This window comes from Lissotriton helveticus, chromosome 5_1 (genome assembly GCF_964261635.1).
Source record: "Lissotriton helveticus chromosome 5_1, aLisHel1.1, whole genome shotgun sequence".
Lineage (NCBI taxonomy): Eukaryota > Metazoa > Chordata > Amphibia > Caudata > Salamandridae > Lissotriton > Lissotriton helveticus.
Genome location: NC_136065.1, coordinates 1,343,919,635 through 1,343,937,391, shown reverse-complemented (window position 1 = coordinate 1,343,937,391; position 17,757 = coordinate 1,343,919,635). Strand labels below are relative to the sequence as shown.

Below are 17,757 nucleotides of genomic sequence, written 5' to 3'. Positions count from 1 at the left end.
TGAAGAAAGTATGTGAAGGGCTAGGGATCCAGCAAAAATTCCACGCTGCAAATCACCCCCAATCAGCTGGACTAGTAGAGTGCTATAATGGCACGCTAAAACTAAAATTGGCCAAAATCCAAGCGAGCTCTGGTCTTAAATGGCCTGACGCTCTGCCTTTGGCTCTGCCTTTGGCACTCCTATCAACCAGAATGACTGTGCATTCGCGAGTGGGACTTAGTCCCTATGAAATTGTGTTCGGCCATCCGGCCAACATATGGGGAGTGCCAAGGCCGACAAAATTCAGTGAGATCGAACACCCTGTACTGCTTGATTATTTGTATGAATTGACGGCTAAATTGCGTGTTTTAAACCAACAGGTTCACGATACTCTGCCTCAGGTCTCTGAAGCTCCAGGACATCCTATTACTCCTGGATCCTGGGTGCTGGTCAAGAATTTTCAGCGGACAAAGAATGACCAGCCCCGTTGGACCAGCCCCCACCTAGTTCTTCTCTCAACGAGATCAGCCGTTCGAGTGGAAGGAAAGAAACTGGATCCACGACGTACACTGCAAGAGGGTCCCTTTGCCTCTGCCGTACGACCGGTGGGTCCAGGAGGGTGTTGCTGACTCTGAGACTGAGACTGTGCCCCGTTTTCTGCCTTTCAGCGATGCACGTGTAAAAGGAACAATTTCTGAACGTGAAAGTGACAATCTTTTGCAAGAAGCTGTGCCACCGTCAATTCGATTGGACACTACAGAGCCTGAACCCTTGTTCCAGGACCAGACATTACCTGGAAAAAGACGCTATAACCGAGAACTATGGACTAATAAATGTTTTTTCTTTCCTTTGCTATTTTTGAAGGTGCAGCTCTCTCATCTGAGAAACTTTTTTATTTTTGTTTTTCAAACCACCATCCGGGTTCAGCTGTAGGGTCGCGGTTGCCGAAGTCTTTGGAGTGCAGCCGAAGACGTTAGGTCAACGGTTCTTGTTGGTCTAAGGGAGTTGCCCTGGACTGACAGAAGCATTCCTTAGCATAGAACACCCTACCATCGCGAGCAGCAATTAGAGAGGATGGAGTTTTTCGAGATGGAGAGACCTGCCATAGAGATGAACTTTAAAGCTAAAATATGTAGAATGATGACCAAGAAAATCTTTTTGATATTATGCATTTTTATGTTGTTCAGTGTAATGATGTTTTTAAAAGGATATGTTTTATTCTCTTTTCGAGTGACATTTGCACCCACTACACAGCCCATACCTCCTCCCTCTACTGTTTCCTCACATTCTTTTCACTTTCCTGAACATGAGTCCGTTAGGAGATTAGAGTTTATTAATAACTCCTTCGTTCAGCTTTTGCACCAACACCAATTAGTAATGAACACGACTAACTGTTGGGTGTGTGGTCTTATGCCTCACACAACGGATAAAGGTATCCCTTATCTGGTCCTGCCATTCAGCCACAATGGCTCTGTGTGGGCATACAGAACAATGTTCATCTACGCACATGAAGTCTATCCCCTACGTTCTGTAAAAGATAATCCAAAGAATAGTGCTCTAGTTAAGGGTATAGTAGATATGATTAGGGAAGATACTTCCTATGAGACTATCCCGAGAGATGAGACACTAGCATATATTGGATGGAACGTAACCGGATATGGAGTTACTCTGAGTGAAAAACAGCGAGCTAAGAGATCCTCCCCGATTTGGATTGTACCTCATCAGGGCCACCTATGTCTGCAAGGTAATGGCAAGAATCCGAGAGCTCAGTTAGGAAAAAGTATCTGCACGGAAACATGTCTTTGCATCTCAGACTTCCCCTTCGTTCCTAGCAGCTAAGGGTACCTATTTCATCTGTCATGATAGAGCCTACACATGGTTGCCCCCTGACTTCTCGGGCATGTGTTTTGTTTCATTCCTAGTGCCTCCCACCTACACAGCTGCGGCAGATTACCATAAGACAAGGATAGTTAGAGGTGTCTTCAGTAAAGAAGACACTGCAGGTCAAGAATTTGGAGACTTCTTTAAGGGTTTCCTGCCGTTTTTGGGACCTATGGTTAACAGCAGGAACATAAGGCAATTGACGAGAGTGGTTGAATCCACCGTAGTTGTTACTGCCGGTGCCCTTAGTAACTTGACTGCTGAGCTCCAGTCGGATCGTCTTATGACCCTTCAAAACAGGGTCGCGTTAGACGTCATACTTGCAGACCGAGGTGGGGTATGTAAAGTGATCCAATCGAGTTGCTGTGTTTTCATTCCAGATAACGCTCCAACAGTGTACCAGGCCATCTCCAAACTACATAAGATCTCTGAATCCATTCATGTGGATAAAGGAGATTGGTCGTTGATAGGGTGGTTCTGGGAACTGTTATCGGCCTGGGGATGGAAGATTCTGATGGTCATTGGGATGATCTTAGCCATTCTTTTCCTGTTCTGTCTGTGCGTACAGTGTGCTCCTGCTATATGTGGCCTCTGTGCTACATCATGTGTAAGGAAACCTGTATTGAGGGACGGGCTAAGTAATAGGATGATGCTACAGCAACATCTCAATGACTTTATGAATATAGACCTGGACTCAGATTAGCACGAGTATAGGTTATTGCCTATGTAAGGGCAAAAGGAGGGTCTGTGGTACTGAAAATTCTGGACCCGTGCCATAAACATCGTCGTATCATGACGATTTTGATACCAGCAGACCGAGAATGACTAGTATATCATACACAAGCATTTTCGGCATATTCGAGTGACGAAATCACCCTTTAATTCGAGATTCCGTCCTGAACCCTCGGGTTCCATTTTGTATACGGCAGCCATTTTGTGATTGCCCTCACATAGGCCGGTGACTAAGTCCAAAAACAAGTCTGAAGGACACGTACACCTTTGCTGACTTCTGCACGACCTGGGCAAGCTGACTCCACTGCCCGGGGCCAAACATGTTCGGTCAGTTCCTCTCCCAGTGGCCGATCAAGATTAGTATCAAGGCACAACATGCCCATAAACCTTTCATCGCACACAAACCACGCCTAATCTTACACACACCTGTCTCTGTTCCTTACTTTATGACCTGCTTTACTAGGAGGAGGTGCCCGAATTTATTAGGGGTCCGTCGATATCTGATGAAAATGTTGGGCCTTGCCGGGTGATTTACTGTGGGTTGGACAAACTGAAAATAAGCTTTTCATCATGATGCTGCTTTTTCTTTGAAGTGAAAATATGTGAATGGTCAACTGTAAAACAAGGAATGTTTGCCTGAAGCATAATATTTTGTACAAAAAAGAGAAGGCTGGCTTTGTAAGGTTGACCAGTCTCCTGAGAATATACACCGTGTTGTACTTCTAGGTTACCTGTTACTGGCTGCAGCCAATAAATTCGATCTTTGACTTCACCAAGAAGACTCTGTGTTTCTGTAGTCTGGGACAGGAAGGACTCGAAGTCTTAGGGTGTGTTCCCTGGCACCGCTGGGTTCTTAAAAACCCAGTACTTCAGTAAGACCACCACTTCTCTGGCTGTTTCGACAATTAATATCATCCAATCTCGTACACATCTACTGGCTATATGTGAGCACCTTTCCAAAACATTTCGGATCTCTACAGATAATTCTGGGGCTTTTCTAACTCTAAGGCCAGATGGTATTACTCCTGACCTAAGGTACTCAGCATTGTACAGTAATACACTGAGTGCCTGTCAGTACTGAGCTGCTTTGAAAAGTAGACCTTGGGCGAACGAATATGAAATTGATATGAAAAGAAGGGTGTGACTGTGCCATACATAAAGTGTCTCTCTATTTGGATACACAGAGGATGCATATTTCATTTGAACTGATACTCCCTGAAGAAGTAAATTTTTCAACTGAATGTTTTGGCTGTAATTGGTTTTACTTGTAAAAAGAATATAAGTTTTGGAATGAACTAAAGGCGGCACAGGAATTCTGAATGATATATTGGACTTTGTTTTATTATTCTGGGTGCACCACTTTTATAATCTTTATTAAGTAGTATGAATGTCGTTCTTTAGGACAAGCTTAACAGACATCGCTTGCGTCTCGTTGAGAAAGACATATTGTAGGTCTGCCAATAACATACAGGGGCTGCAGCATGCCCATTGCTTAGCATTGGTTGGCTTTACTGTCTCTCTCATTTACCTGATTCTTATGTGATTGTGTTTAATGTCCCATTTTACCAGTCTTGTGTTTGTTCCACCCATGGAGCATAGTCTCCTTACCATCTCTCTCGGATTGGCTAGCTTCCAATGCTTGCTTTGAGGGAACTATTTTTTTCTGTTTATTTTGGCACTCCATGAGAGTGCATGTTTTCCATCTGTGTCTCTCATGTGCTCCACCTCCATGTTGCTCTCTCTCTCGCCCATGTGCTTCTATCCCCCTGTCTGCACTCATGTCTCTCTCTCACCTGTATGCTCCCTCCTCCTTTGCTCCTCGCTTTTCCCTTTCGCCCCTTTGCCTCTGTTATTTACCTCTTGTTGTTTCTTCCCTCACCCACTGTGGTGCTTCACTTAGCCAACCGCTCCCGCAACCCACTCATCCTTTTATTTATTTTTAAGCACCTTCTTGCTAAGTTAAAAAAAAGGCATTGGCACAGCTTTTTTTAATTTAACGATCTATATCAGATCGGTAAATAAAAAGGAAAAAATATCAAATGTATACTTACCTATGACAGTGGTTGCACCATTGTGCTTTAAAAAAAAAAAAAAACAGTACCGTGCTATACAGCATGGCTAAAAATAAGTGTCAGGCGAAACCTGTTGACTTTGCCAATGCTTGTTTTGCTTATTGTGACGAGTGGGATGATGTACCTCAGTCAGGCGAGCTGGAAGTGGGTTCCTTTTGTGATCTCAATGAAATGGCAACCACCCTCAAACCCCATTTAAAAAGAACACTAATATTGTATTGCGATAGCACTTTGGTCATTTCATGTTGGGGGCGAGAGGGGTTGCGAGAGTGTTTGCAACTGAGATGGACCTCCAATGAAAAAACTGTCAATTTCCTTTATGTGCACAGTAAGCTGCCTCGTGTTTATCCATGGGTCTGTTGGAGGCATTCCAAGACACTGAGAGTCTCTGTGGCACCTGCCACCTAATAGGACCTAGGTGTCAATGTACATTTAAAATGCATTGTTGATTCAGAATGATTGACATGCAGTGTCACCTAGTAACACCCCCAAATATTCTGGTAATGTGGAAACCAGTCCATTATTCCATACCAGAAACTTCATGATCTTGCATTTAACAGTGCTAAAACAAGACCTGGCATAGCATTGCTGCTTCAAGAATGGTCTTGGAAATTGAACTGGTGCATGGTCACAGATAGAGTAGTTTACAGTGGAACCGGCTACATGAAAAAGAAAAAATGTATGGGGTGATTGGACGATCCAACACAAGTTAGAATAGAGAACAGTATGGAGGAATGCGAGAAAATGAAGACTCCCAGTCAACACACATGAAAGGTTTATAAGGGGGGACTGTGTGCAAATGGGCAGTTGCCTATTGTGACATTCATGGGACAGTCTGAATGAATAATGTCGATTTCTACTGCCCTCCCCCCACACACAGCCATAGTGGGCTGAAAATTCATTCTCATTTTATTAACGATACGGAAGCTAATAATATGCAATACATCCTTTATTGCCACCACTCAGCAACACCTTTAAAGCCAATAGTTTTTGGAATTCAAAAGATTCCAAAGATCTTCAGCAACCAGTCCTCTTTCACCTTTTATAAAACTGCTAACTCAAAACTTAAAGCTGTCCTTAAATCAACATCCTAAAATTCGAACAAATTTCTTCTTTAACAAACTCTTCTTTCTCCATCAGAATCCAATTAAAAAAACACAAAGATCTTAAACTTGACCTCTAAAAAAATATAATATACAAACAAAACATTAGGGAAGGGTTTAGGCTGGGGGGGATTATATTACCCTCTGTGTCTTTAATAAAATCTAGATTTTCAACCCACCAATGCTGTGAAAAATCTACATTTAATGTCACTCTAGGCCAATATTATGCAAGTTTAGAGCTTAGCAACCAAAGAATTTGCTGCACTCTCCACCGACTTATAGTAAAATCGCCTGGACATGGAATCTGATGACCATTCCGCACAATGCAAAATGTCCTGCAAAGTGCCACCCAACATACAAGCTTTTGAAGCAGCTGCTCCCCTGACTGAATGAGCAGTAAACAAACTTGTATCCAAGCCAAATTTGTGTATTATCTCTTTCACCCATCTTGCTAAAGTTGGCGAATAAACTTCCTAATGAGGATGCCTGTATGTAATCAAAGGCTGATATACCCTTGACTGTCACACTTCACTCTTTCAACAAAATAATAATAAAAAATGGATGATTAATGCGTCTTAGGTCACCATTTCAAATGAAAACATCCCTTCTGGAGTGTTAGAACTACAAGATACCTCCAAAGCCTGCACATACAATATTCTACTGAAAGACACCAAACACAATATTGTCAACTTAAAAGACAAATCTCTCAAATTAATATTTTCATTGTTATTCTAGCTGTCCAGAAATTTCAGAACCTTTGAATCATCCGAAACGGAAGAGTACCTGGAACCTGAAGGTCTAGAAATCCCAATGCTCCTCAATAATCTTCTCGCCATAATATCCTGACCCACTGATGAACCATCCACCAAAACGTGTCCAGCTGCAATAGCCGACCTATACATATTCACAGGCTTGTAAGCGAGGCCACTTGCAAACAATTCTGCCAAAAAAATAATCACTTGAACTACATCAACTGAAATTGGATCATGACCCCCCCCCCCCCTTCAACACACCAGCATACCCATTTACTCCATGCCAGTCTATACGCCTTCTTTGTCCAAGGAGCCCTAGATTCCTCAATAAGCCTAGAAGACTCTGATGAAAGTCCAGGCCTCCTCCATACTCTCCTGAAAGTTTCCATGCCACCAACGTTAATTGATCTGCACTGTTCAGACAGTGAACTTCTACCTGAGGACCTTGCAGTATTGCTGGGAATGTTGGAAGCAACACTGGAAAGTCTACACTCCTCTCCAACCTGATCGGATACCATGCTTGAGAGCTCCATAAAGGAATCACCACCACCACTACTTACTCCTTCCTTCGGCGAATCATCCCAGTTGCTCTTCCAATCATTGTGAAAGGAGGAAAAGCCTATGGGTGAAGCCCTGTTCAATCTGGAAAGAAATCATCTACCCCTGCCAAAACACGGATTTGGGTGCCAGCTGAAAAACCTCTCTACCTGAGCATTTAGCCTGTTCGCATAGAGATCTACCTGAAAAGGAACCCACAACCTGTTCAAGTTCATGAAAACATGCCTGTCCACCATCTAATCACTCGAATCGTGAACATTTCTTGAAAACCAGTCTGCCGCTGAATTCGTCAGTCATGGGATATGTTCTGCCTAAACTCGCAGACCACTTTTTAGACAATACTCCCAAAAAATACTTGCCAGATCTGCCAGTCACTTTGAAAGTGGACCTCCCAGTCTGTTTACATACCTTACCATTGATACATTGTTCATCCTTAACACCACTGAACATTTATTTATTTATTTATTTATAAAACTTCTATAGCGCACAAATACCTTTCGGTGTCTCGGCGCTGGAGATCACAGATTACAGATTACAGAGGGTTTCCATTGAAAGTTTACTGATTAAAAAGCCAAGTTTTAAGGTGCTTTCGGAATGTTAACAGTGAAGGACTAAGTTTGATGAAGGGAGGAAGTAGGTTCCACAGTTTTGAAGCAGCAACCACAAAGCGTTTGTCTCCCCATGTTGCTTTTTTTTGACAGTTTGATCTACAAAACATTTTTATTGCAAAGGATCCTGCTAATAACTCCAAAAAAGTTATACGCAAATTATTTACCTGATCTGTCCAACGACCACCAGTCCTTGACAATCCACAACTTGCACCCCATCCTTCAAGCTCTCATCCGATTTCACAACCAAATCAGCATTTTCACCAGTAATCGCATGCCCATATCATGCTTCCATATTTCTCGGTCACCATGTCCACTCTTTTCTTGCCCCCAATGAACAGCAAACTGTTTCAGAGTATCTCAATCCATCTTGTGTTTGGTTTTCAACCTCTGTAAGGCTTGATAATGCGTGGACCTGAGAAAATAGCTTGAATAATAGAGGATTTAAGACCCACATTAGGTGCTAACATCTCTTTCCAAATTCTCTTCAACTTCTCCTTCGGTTACCTCAGCAAACCTTCCATCGTATCTATTCCAAAGACAAGAAACTGGGTTTGCTATCCTTGAACTAAATCTGACTTCTTCCAGTTCACTACAAATCCCAAATTCTCCAACAGCTTCACTGACAACTCTGTATGAGAAATCAACTGTTCCCTGTTCTGATACATAATTCATATGTCATCGAAATAGAATATCATTCAAATTCCTCGCTCTCTTAGATCTGCAGCAACCAGCTGAAGGACCTTTGTAAAGCACCAAGATATTGACGAAAGACCGACAGGTAGGCACACAAACCTCCACACTTAACTCTTCCAAATAAATCTTAAAAACCTTTGATGACCATCCCAAATTGGAACTGTTTGATATGCATCCTTTAGATCGAATTGAGTTATCAAATCCAATTTCTGCAAAACATCCTTTAACAAATGTATTCCTTCCACTATGAAATGATGGTAAAACCACCCAATCGGTCAAATCTTTTAAATTTATTACTGGTCTCATTCCCTTGTCCTCCTTCTCCACCAAAAAAATATTGCCCACAAATCTGTTTGTCATCTTCTAACACAACCACTCCTTTAACTCCTGTATTTCTAAATCTATCAACTTTATATGATCTGCTGTAAAAGCTAGTCTCCTTGGCAAACATTTTTGAACTGTACTCACCTCAAACTCTATTCGAAACCCACCAACTGTCTCTTAATTCCAAGGTTCCCTTGTAATCTGTATCCATTTTTGGTAAAACTGGGCAAGTCTGCCATCCAATTCTAAGGGAATGACAGAGGGGTCTTACCGGACGATCCTCTCGTTCTCCTTTCACCTTGGGCAAACCTACCCCAAGCATTCTGTCTTTGTGGGTAAAAACTTCCACCCCAGTAGGTTTGTTGACCTTGATAGCCTCTATAACCTCGTGAGAAGGAGCCACTGGTAATGCCCTAGCCACAGCTGGGAACCGACTCCTTGCTATCCCGACATCACAAACACACAATCCTAAAACACTTTCTTAATATACTTCTGGGACTTTTAAAGAGAAAAAAAGCCCCAACAAAACTAGATATATCCTTAATAAAGGCTTCACTGAAAAGCACCCCATTGGCTGAAGGCCGCTCTTCTTTTTATTCACCAGATCTACCATTTTAGGATTGATTTTAAACAGAATGCTTTTCCGTCTCTTATTAGAGTACGCTGTATTGGTGCTGGCTAACAAGCATAGAACACCTTGGATCCACTGCACAATTCATCCACATCCACTCTTATTGTAAACCTCCTCTGCCAGGTCAAAACCTTTGGTCAGTGGACCCACAACATCCAAAAGCCTATCGTAACTGGATCTCGGACCCTGGTCCTAACCATTTCTAGGGTCACGGCCACCTTTGCCTATAAACGCTATTATCTTAGCATCTATATCTCGGGTTACCAACACCATCTTGGCAACAGAGGGTCTAGAGCACTCACACATCAGCCTGACTCGAACACCCATGGGAATCTCCCGTCACATCCAAAAATGAACATATTAGCCACATGTTCCAAGGGCGTCCACTCAGGTGAAAGTGGATGCTTAATGAGTAAGGGGTCAAACATATGTTGATCAAAAGAATCCGTAAGTGCCTCATCACCCTTTTCCTTACTATGATGCTTAGAAAATTTCTCCATCAGAAATCCATAGTCTGAATCCTCTGAGTCAAAATCTGAACAACAACTGATCTCTACCTCCGCACTTCAAGAGGTTTCATCACAGATCACTGTCTTACGCTTATGGCCCTTTAACCCCTGTTTCTATCTTTCTCTGGGCCATTCCCTTGCCCACCTTGTGTACCCTCAGCACCATCATCTTTCTTGTCAACAAAGATATCATGCTCTGCTTCAGCAGATCTCCTTTTTTTTGCCAAACCCACATTTACAATCATATGATTTCTTTTTCGGGTAGCTTTACCATCTTATTTTACATTCTCTTCTGCTTTGTTAGCAGACCAAAAGCGTTGCTCCTCCACAGGAATGCTTTTACCAATGAACAAATCCAAGTTCCTGTCTATCCTACTTGTTATTTACAAAGTAATTTTTTCAATCATTCTGTCAAGCTTCTTATTAAGAGTTATCTCCTGCAAGCCTGCACCTTGCTCCATGAATCTATCGGATTCACACTAAACCGTACTGTGGGAAAAATTGTTTTAATAACTAATGTGCCTACTAAAACCACCTAAAACCATCGCAACTTCTACACTCGATTGATGGCAGTGCCTCCTGAAACTGACTTAAATCCTGCCCACAGAAATGCCTCCTGTCTCACTACAGGAATAATACATGGCCAATTCCTGAGAGCAAACCCTCTCATTTCGTGAATAACTACTCGCCCGCAATCAGGTCAGCGTTTCAGCCTTCCACCAAGATGGCGCATGCAATGCATGAACACGTTAACGCATGGAAGACTGTTGAAACAACCGTCTTCCCCCAATGTTCGGCTTGCGCCCAGGTCAATGTGAGAAGCTGGCCTGGTATATGATGTCCACTAATGTAAGTGGGGCACCTTGCAACAGTCGAAACAACCCCAATGGTGATTTAGGAGGTCTCAGACAACCTTAGAAAGCTATCCAAGTGGTAGTTGTGGGGAGCATCCTTCAGGCTTAGTCTTGAAGGTGTGTAAAGCAGCTTTTTTCACCAGAATGCAATCTTATCGTATCGATTAATTGAAAAAGAACCACACAAGGTATTTATAAAAATATGTATTTATTATATAATACTTTCTAGTACTTTCTAGTATCTCCCACACGGAGATATACACAAAGCACACAATCCTATAGAAAAGAAACCACAGTAACTAGCACTAATGCACAGTGAACCCCAAGGGGGGACCAAACCATGTACTAAGGAAGCGGTATAAGAATCACGACTCGAGTCAGGACCATGTTGAGAGGTTGTAGAATCGCTGGGGACCCGGTGAACCATTCAAGGTAAGTAGACAGGGACCCCACGGAGGACATGTAGTGTGAGAACACTACTGCGGGCTCCGTACATTTTGAAAGATTAGGGACCCTTCCCAGCGGACCCTGGGGAAACCCCGTTGAAGACAGAAGGTTGGAGAGCAACCCCACCAATGGATACTGTAGTACCCAAGTTACCTATCCCCGGGGAGCAGGGTGCATAGGTGTGAAGTGGCGTCGGAAACCATAGTCACACCCAGTGGAGGACTCCAGGTAAGTGCCACTGCTAGAGAAGGAGAAAGTGCCTGTCTGAATCCAAACGTGTGTTCTTGAGGAAGAGTACCTGAAAGCAGAGGGGAAAGAGTCTGGGTCATTTGAGAGTGATGCCCACCGATGTCTGGCGCTTCTGGATATATGTTGATGACCTTGACTCTGCAGCTGTGGGGACCAGGCATTGCTTAGGATTCAGGAGCCGGATACGAGCTGTCCCACGAAGGATGTTGACTGCTGAGGGGTCGTTGTCCGGCGGGAGCACCAACAAGCCTTGGCAAAAGCACCCCATGCAGGAGGTCAAGAATTTGCCGGAAGAGGACCAGCAAGGTGCAGGAGAATCACAACAAGCAGGGTAGTCAGGGTAAACACGGAGCAATCCGGGGAGCCCAAAGAGAAAGTAGTTGACCCCCCACAGGACCCACAGGTCGAAGACACTGGAGTCGCAGGAGGACCTCTTGCAGCTTTACAAAACAGGCACAGAGCACACGGTGCGATGTGGGTGAAGATCTTTGCAGGAGAAGTTGCCAGAGGTTGGGGCTACCTGGAGCCCAATACACTTGCTGCAAAATTACATGCAAGCATTTGCGCTTGCAAAAGTACACGGTGCACAGGGGTTCGGGTATTCCAGCCCCCACGAGGGATTCTGGCCTCAAATTGGGTGAGAGAGCAGCTCTGGTCTTGAGGGACGTAGGAACCCACATCCTGTGTTGTTGATGCCTTCGGAGTCCGTAGGAGCTCAGATCAGCAGACCAGTCAGTGTTGGCAGTGCCTGCGAATGCAGGGGAGTGTCTCCTTCACTCCAAGGAAGAATATCTTCCGGTGTCTTGGATGCCTCACAGGCCCTGCACGGATCCTGTATGGTGCACAGGTGCACAGGCACAGACGAGGCAACAGACTGAAAAGGGGACGAAGTCTGGCCCAAACGAAGTCCAGTGTGTCCAGACGGTAGAAGTGCAGTGGTTTCAGTCCTGAATCTTGTCCACAACGAATCTAGGGATCTACACCCAGGTAAGCCCTTAAGTACCCTAAGGAAAGACTTGGGAAGATTCAGGGGACCCTCCCATGGGAGGTTCTTGACAGGGAGAGGTTACTCCCATGTCCTTTCTCCAGTTTCACGCCAGAGCGGAAGCCAATGGCTCCCAGGACTGGTTTGAACTGGACTATGCACAGGGACACCAAATGTGCCTGTCATGCAGACTTTCAGGCACTGGCAAGCACACCCACCCACCCCTAATACACTAAATCCTGTCTGGAGGTGGTCACACCTCTCTGTGACAGGATGCCTATTGTCCTGCCTTCCCCTGCTCTAGCTTGGCTCAGCAGCAGGAGGGCAGAAATGTGTCTTTGGTTGGCAGTAACCATTTTGTGCTGTCCGGAACTAGAAGGTTGGTACCGTGAACACTGAGAGCCTCACGGAGGGCTCACTCGGTCGGTGGAATCATACTTTGTACACCGGTAAAGGTGTGGGGGTATGATTCCAACATGTTTGACACCAAACACAATAGGGTTCGTTGCAGCCGTTTTCGAGATGGTCATTATGCAGTTCACGTAATGCCCCTGTATACTAGTATATGACTGCTTCACTGACCACCCGGGAGAATGGACTCCATATGCTGCAGGTATGTCCTGCTCATGCAGGGGCACCCTCTTAATTAGAACCAAGGACTCTGCCCTCAGGATTGTAAAGGTCTGCTAGAGGGGTGACATAGGTTTTAAGTGCGGTGACACTTAGATATAGGAAAACTATATCTTTCGTAAGTGGTGCATGCACCAACTTACACAGGCTGCAATGGCAGGCCTGTAGTTCCATTTTGAATGGTCTCCCATGGGTAGCATTATACATGCTGCAGCCCATGGGAGACCTCTGGGGTACCTATGCCCACGGTACATGGGTACCATATACTAAAGACTGACAAGGGTACCTCAGTATCCATTCTAGGATATACCTAGGTACTGAAAACAACTGCTTAGGGAGAAAGCAGATAGACTGGGGTGTTGATTAGCAGGATCCCAGTCAGACAAGTCAAAAACCAGCTTAGCACCAAGCAAAAAGTGGGGACATACATGCAGAAGGATTCTACCTTCCTACAGTCAGTGTCTAAGATATTTAAACAGAACTTTTATCTTAATTTATCCTTTATTTGTAAATGTTATCAAATCCTAGTATACTTTCAAAACAAAATGCGTTTCTGCGCTTGCGATGCTCAATATGCAGCCCAAACACTCTTTTCTTTCGCAAAAAAGAATCTGCACCACCGCGCCAAGACTACCAACGAAAATAATATGAGCACTGCTTTGATCTTGGCAGCACTAAGGGGTCCGCAATTAAAATAGGCTCTGGGACCTACGTCTGCAAACCTAGTCTGACTTGCACTCTCATAGAGTAATCTCTCTCAGGACACATCGCTTTTCATCCCAGATACCAAAAAAGTTTACAATCCCTAAAATAAAAAGCAATTTGTTCACCAGTGACCGTATGGCAGAATCCTTAGTCAACCATGCTATTCTATACAACTAGTTACGACTCAGTATTTTATATTTAAAATAACAGAAAGCGCCAAATAGTAGCACTTGCACTGCCACAAATTATGTTTCAATCAGAACACACCATATTACAATTTGTAACACCAAACATCATACATAAACTGAGTGAGCAGCAGCAATAAAAGAAGGAAGAGGACTGGCTGCTGGTGGGTTTTAGTATCTTGGTAATGTTTCAAATTCTAAATTCTATTGGCTTTAAAGGTGCCGCTGAGTGGTGGCAATAAAGGATTTACTATATAATATTGGCCTCCGGGTCTTGACATAAAAGTAATGCTCTGTTAATACATGCATTCTGGCCAGAATATTAACAGTATATGGTTTGAGTTGATCACTGCACATTTTATGCTGTCTGTGCTATATTTCACTTATTGGCAGAGCCATTTGAATTAAGCAGCATGGCAGGGCCAAATTATCTGGCAGGGTTAACTAAAATATGTGGCAAAAAAGGCATATTGTGTGGCGTAATGCAGTGATAAATATTGCATCATCGTTTTGGAATTTGTACACGTTAACATAATGGGTAAAAATGTTACTTCATTAGTACTCCTTTAACATCTAAATACAGAAATAAGCAAGAGAAAGGTAACGTGTAAACCTTCGTGGTGTACTTCCACTGTGCGGCAACACCTTTCTTTAGTGTACTTTTGATCCGTATGAGCTAGAAACAATTTTTTTATGTCAATTTAAAAACTATGCAGCCGATGATGGATTATGTGCCATATGCAACAAATCTATAAATCTGCGGAAAACGCTGCAGCTTCAGAATCTTAGTTTCAGGGCTGTGCTAATTGGTCATTTGAGCACTCTTTAAAGTGTTCTTCATCTGTCCCGTTTCTTGAACTCAAATCTTTAAACAAAGGCCCTCATTGGAAGTGACCCGTGTAATGAGCTGGATTTTCCCCTCCCCTGGAGGTACCTATATTTTGGGTGCCAGTAATTCTGAAGTTGGTGGAAATCTAGCCCATTAAGAGTTAAACCCTGGTAGTCCACTAAGAAATTTGGATTCATCTGGGGAATTCTTCATTTTGGACAGGGCTACAACTCCAGATGAAAATAAATAAAAATCTCATACTTCTGATGGGGCCGGAAACTGTATTACCTGCCCCAACTGAATTGAGGCCATTTGTAATAAGGGCTTAAACAGTGTGGTTCAGTTAAAAGCATCAATCACTACGTACAGCTTTGTGTGCTAGGTATGCCATCTAACTTTCTTCTGTCTTTTTACCCTCCAGCTGCTGTCATCGGATCTCGACTCCACCTGGCTGTGGCAGTTTCATGCATTGTGATGGCATTTTACGTCTTGTTTATAAAGTAAAACAAAAACATTCAAATGCATGATGGCAAGACCAAGGATGGAACAAAGGAAACACTGTTGGATTCTGCCAAAGGGACTGCAATATTCTGGCTACAAGTCAGACAGTGGCAACCTACATCCAAGAGACCCTAAGTAGTAGCTTCCCTTCTCCTCGCTTCCTTGCTAAGACTCCGTTGCCCGATGATCTGTTATGAAAGGAAGTGGCACTTCATTCTCACGTCAGCAGCAGCATCTCCCGTCCTTGATATGTGGATATTTCGGAATGTCTTCCATGCTGGATCGGTTGATGAGGTCGTTGGAGCCTGGATGATCATGGGATTTGTGGCACCACTCCAACGCCTTATGTCGTTTGCCCAGGTCTTCACCGAGATGTAGAGACTTCTTTTCTTTGTTGTCAGTTATGCACCATGATAACCAGATCTTTCCTATTAACCAGACTCCGTAGGTTGACGATGAGACCCGAAATGAACACTACATATGATAGCTAACAATAAATATGACTTGTTATCAATAAGTAAAAGTGTGGTCTATCTACAGTGCAAGTATAGCACCCACTGTTGTAATGCATTCTTGGAAAATGGCACAGTTGTGCATATCGCCTGGGATCGGTAATCACCTGGCAGTTCTATTCTATAAATTACCATCAAAACTCTGTGTATGATTCATCCTTACATGTACCTGTTGACAATTTCACTTTACATGTCAACATTTACAGTTGCTTTATATTGAAGTTTTGTAGTGAGCGAGTGATAGAATGGGGTGTCTCAATTACGTTGACTAGCAGTATTGTTCCAATGAACACTCTGGAAGATGCTCTTATGTCAAGCAGCAGGATTCCTTGGAAGTGGTGCATAAATCATAAGGTTTCTTCTGGGTATTTTGTCAATCCACAGCGAATCCATACACATACTTAACTTAAATCCTCAATTAACAATGTCAGTTCATTAAACATTCCGTTCTGTACCCACCTCAAACACACAAACCTCTTGCAAACTTAAGTTATTGATGACATTAAACATTGTTTTAGTCATCCAGATTATACAACTGGACTAAAACCAGACTTGTTCCTATAGTATGGAGGAGACTGGGTTTTACCATCTCCATTTGAACTCCTTCCCAAATATAGTTAATGGGCAGTTACCTAGGTAAACACTTATTTGTGTTGTGTAGTCCTCCAGGTGCGAGCAGCAATTCTGTTTTTCATGCTGATAAAGGTTTATCCCACTTTGCCCATTCTGTCTGGTTCATTTGAATCTTAGTTTTCAATGATGATATTCTGTGGGCCGCTGGCTTCCCAAAATGGCATGAAATGATGTATTGGTGGTATAATTATAGGTGGTCAATTAGTTAGGAACACACTAATATTGGGTAGTTGCATTACCAAGTGGGGTTGGGTTTAAATTGTCACTGATTTGCGAAAGAGGTACACTCTGCCTGTTACATCATTCTGACCAACATGAAGGAAACCAGGTGACTCTGCACTTGAAGTTTGTAGTACCACAAACGGCCACCTTCCATCCTGCATAGGATAGAAATGTGACACAAAAGGCACCTTATTCCTCTGTACATCTGATTGGCTTCAATCTTGTGCTTAATTCTGATTGTTTGTAGTGCAGTGTCTGAAACTACAAAATGTTTCAGGCAGTTTGATTAGCTGTCCTGGGTACAAACGGTATGGGCTGCAGTTTGGGCAATCAAACTGCTTGAAAATACCCAGCAGTCATCCTTGACAATCTTTTTGATCCAAGATGGCCTCCAGAAGTCCTTCACAAGACGCTTGGTTTCTTTGTGTGCCATGTGGTGTGTGACTCTGCCTCCTTAACAGGGGAATTCCACCATACACAATTCATCGTAAGGTGGCATCGCCAAATGCACTTTTGCCCACAACTCACTACCAGCACACCAGAAGTGAAATGTTTAAAACGGCCAGCTGGTTGATTCGTTTACAAATATTAAGAAATCTTTTGGGGTTTTTAATTTAAAATAACTATTTGAAGAATTTATATCTGCTTTTTCTGAAACTTATACAATAAAAATGTTGAAAAGAAATTGCAAAGTCGTTTTATTTATATAAACAATGTATACTTTTGCGTCGGTCTCTGGTTGTTTAGGTGGTGTCTCCTCCCACATCAAGGATTAGCGTTGGCCCGAAAAATTGTTGACAAACTATTTGCAAATGTCTAGGAATATGGCTTAGTGTGCAATTTTGCAAAGTGTTTCAAGAAAAGTCTAAATTTGGATGGGGTATTTTTAACGATTATAAAATAAGGGGGATAGGGGTGATATTCTTCCTGGTAAAGTAGTTACTAGACTGAGCAATCCATGATGTGCCTGTGTAAAAAAAAAAAAATGAAGAATTCAGTAACCTGAAACAGAAACCAGGTACTTGTTATGTTTGAAAAGCACAGAGTTTTGCAAAAGATGGGTTTAAACATGGATGGTAAAGCATATGATTTATAAAACGTTTAATACTAATGAAAAGACAATAATAAAGAATACCAGCATCAATTATTATGATAAGTTG

The 17,757-nt window shown here is 42.9% G+C and overlaps 1 protein-coding gene across 1 annotated transcript in view; it reads left to right on the top strand.

Moving 5' to 3' along the window:
* TMEM167B (transmembrane protein 167B) overlaps nucleotides 1–17,282 on the top strand; it is a 103,873-nt gene extending 86,591 nt beyond the window's left edge. The window contains exon 3 of the mRNA XM_078644224.1: nucleotides 15,151–17,282. Coding sequence (XP_078500350.1) covers nucleotides 15,151–15,233 — 83 coding nt within the window. The 3' untranslated portion in view covers nucleotides 15,234–17,282. The remainder of the gene's footprint in view (nucleotides 1–15,150) is intronic.
* The last annotated feature ends 475 nt before the right edge of the window (nucleotides 17,283–17,757 follow it).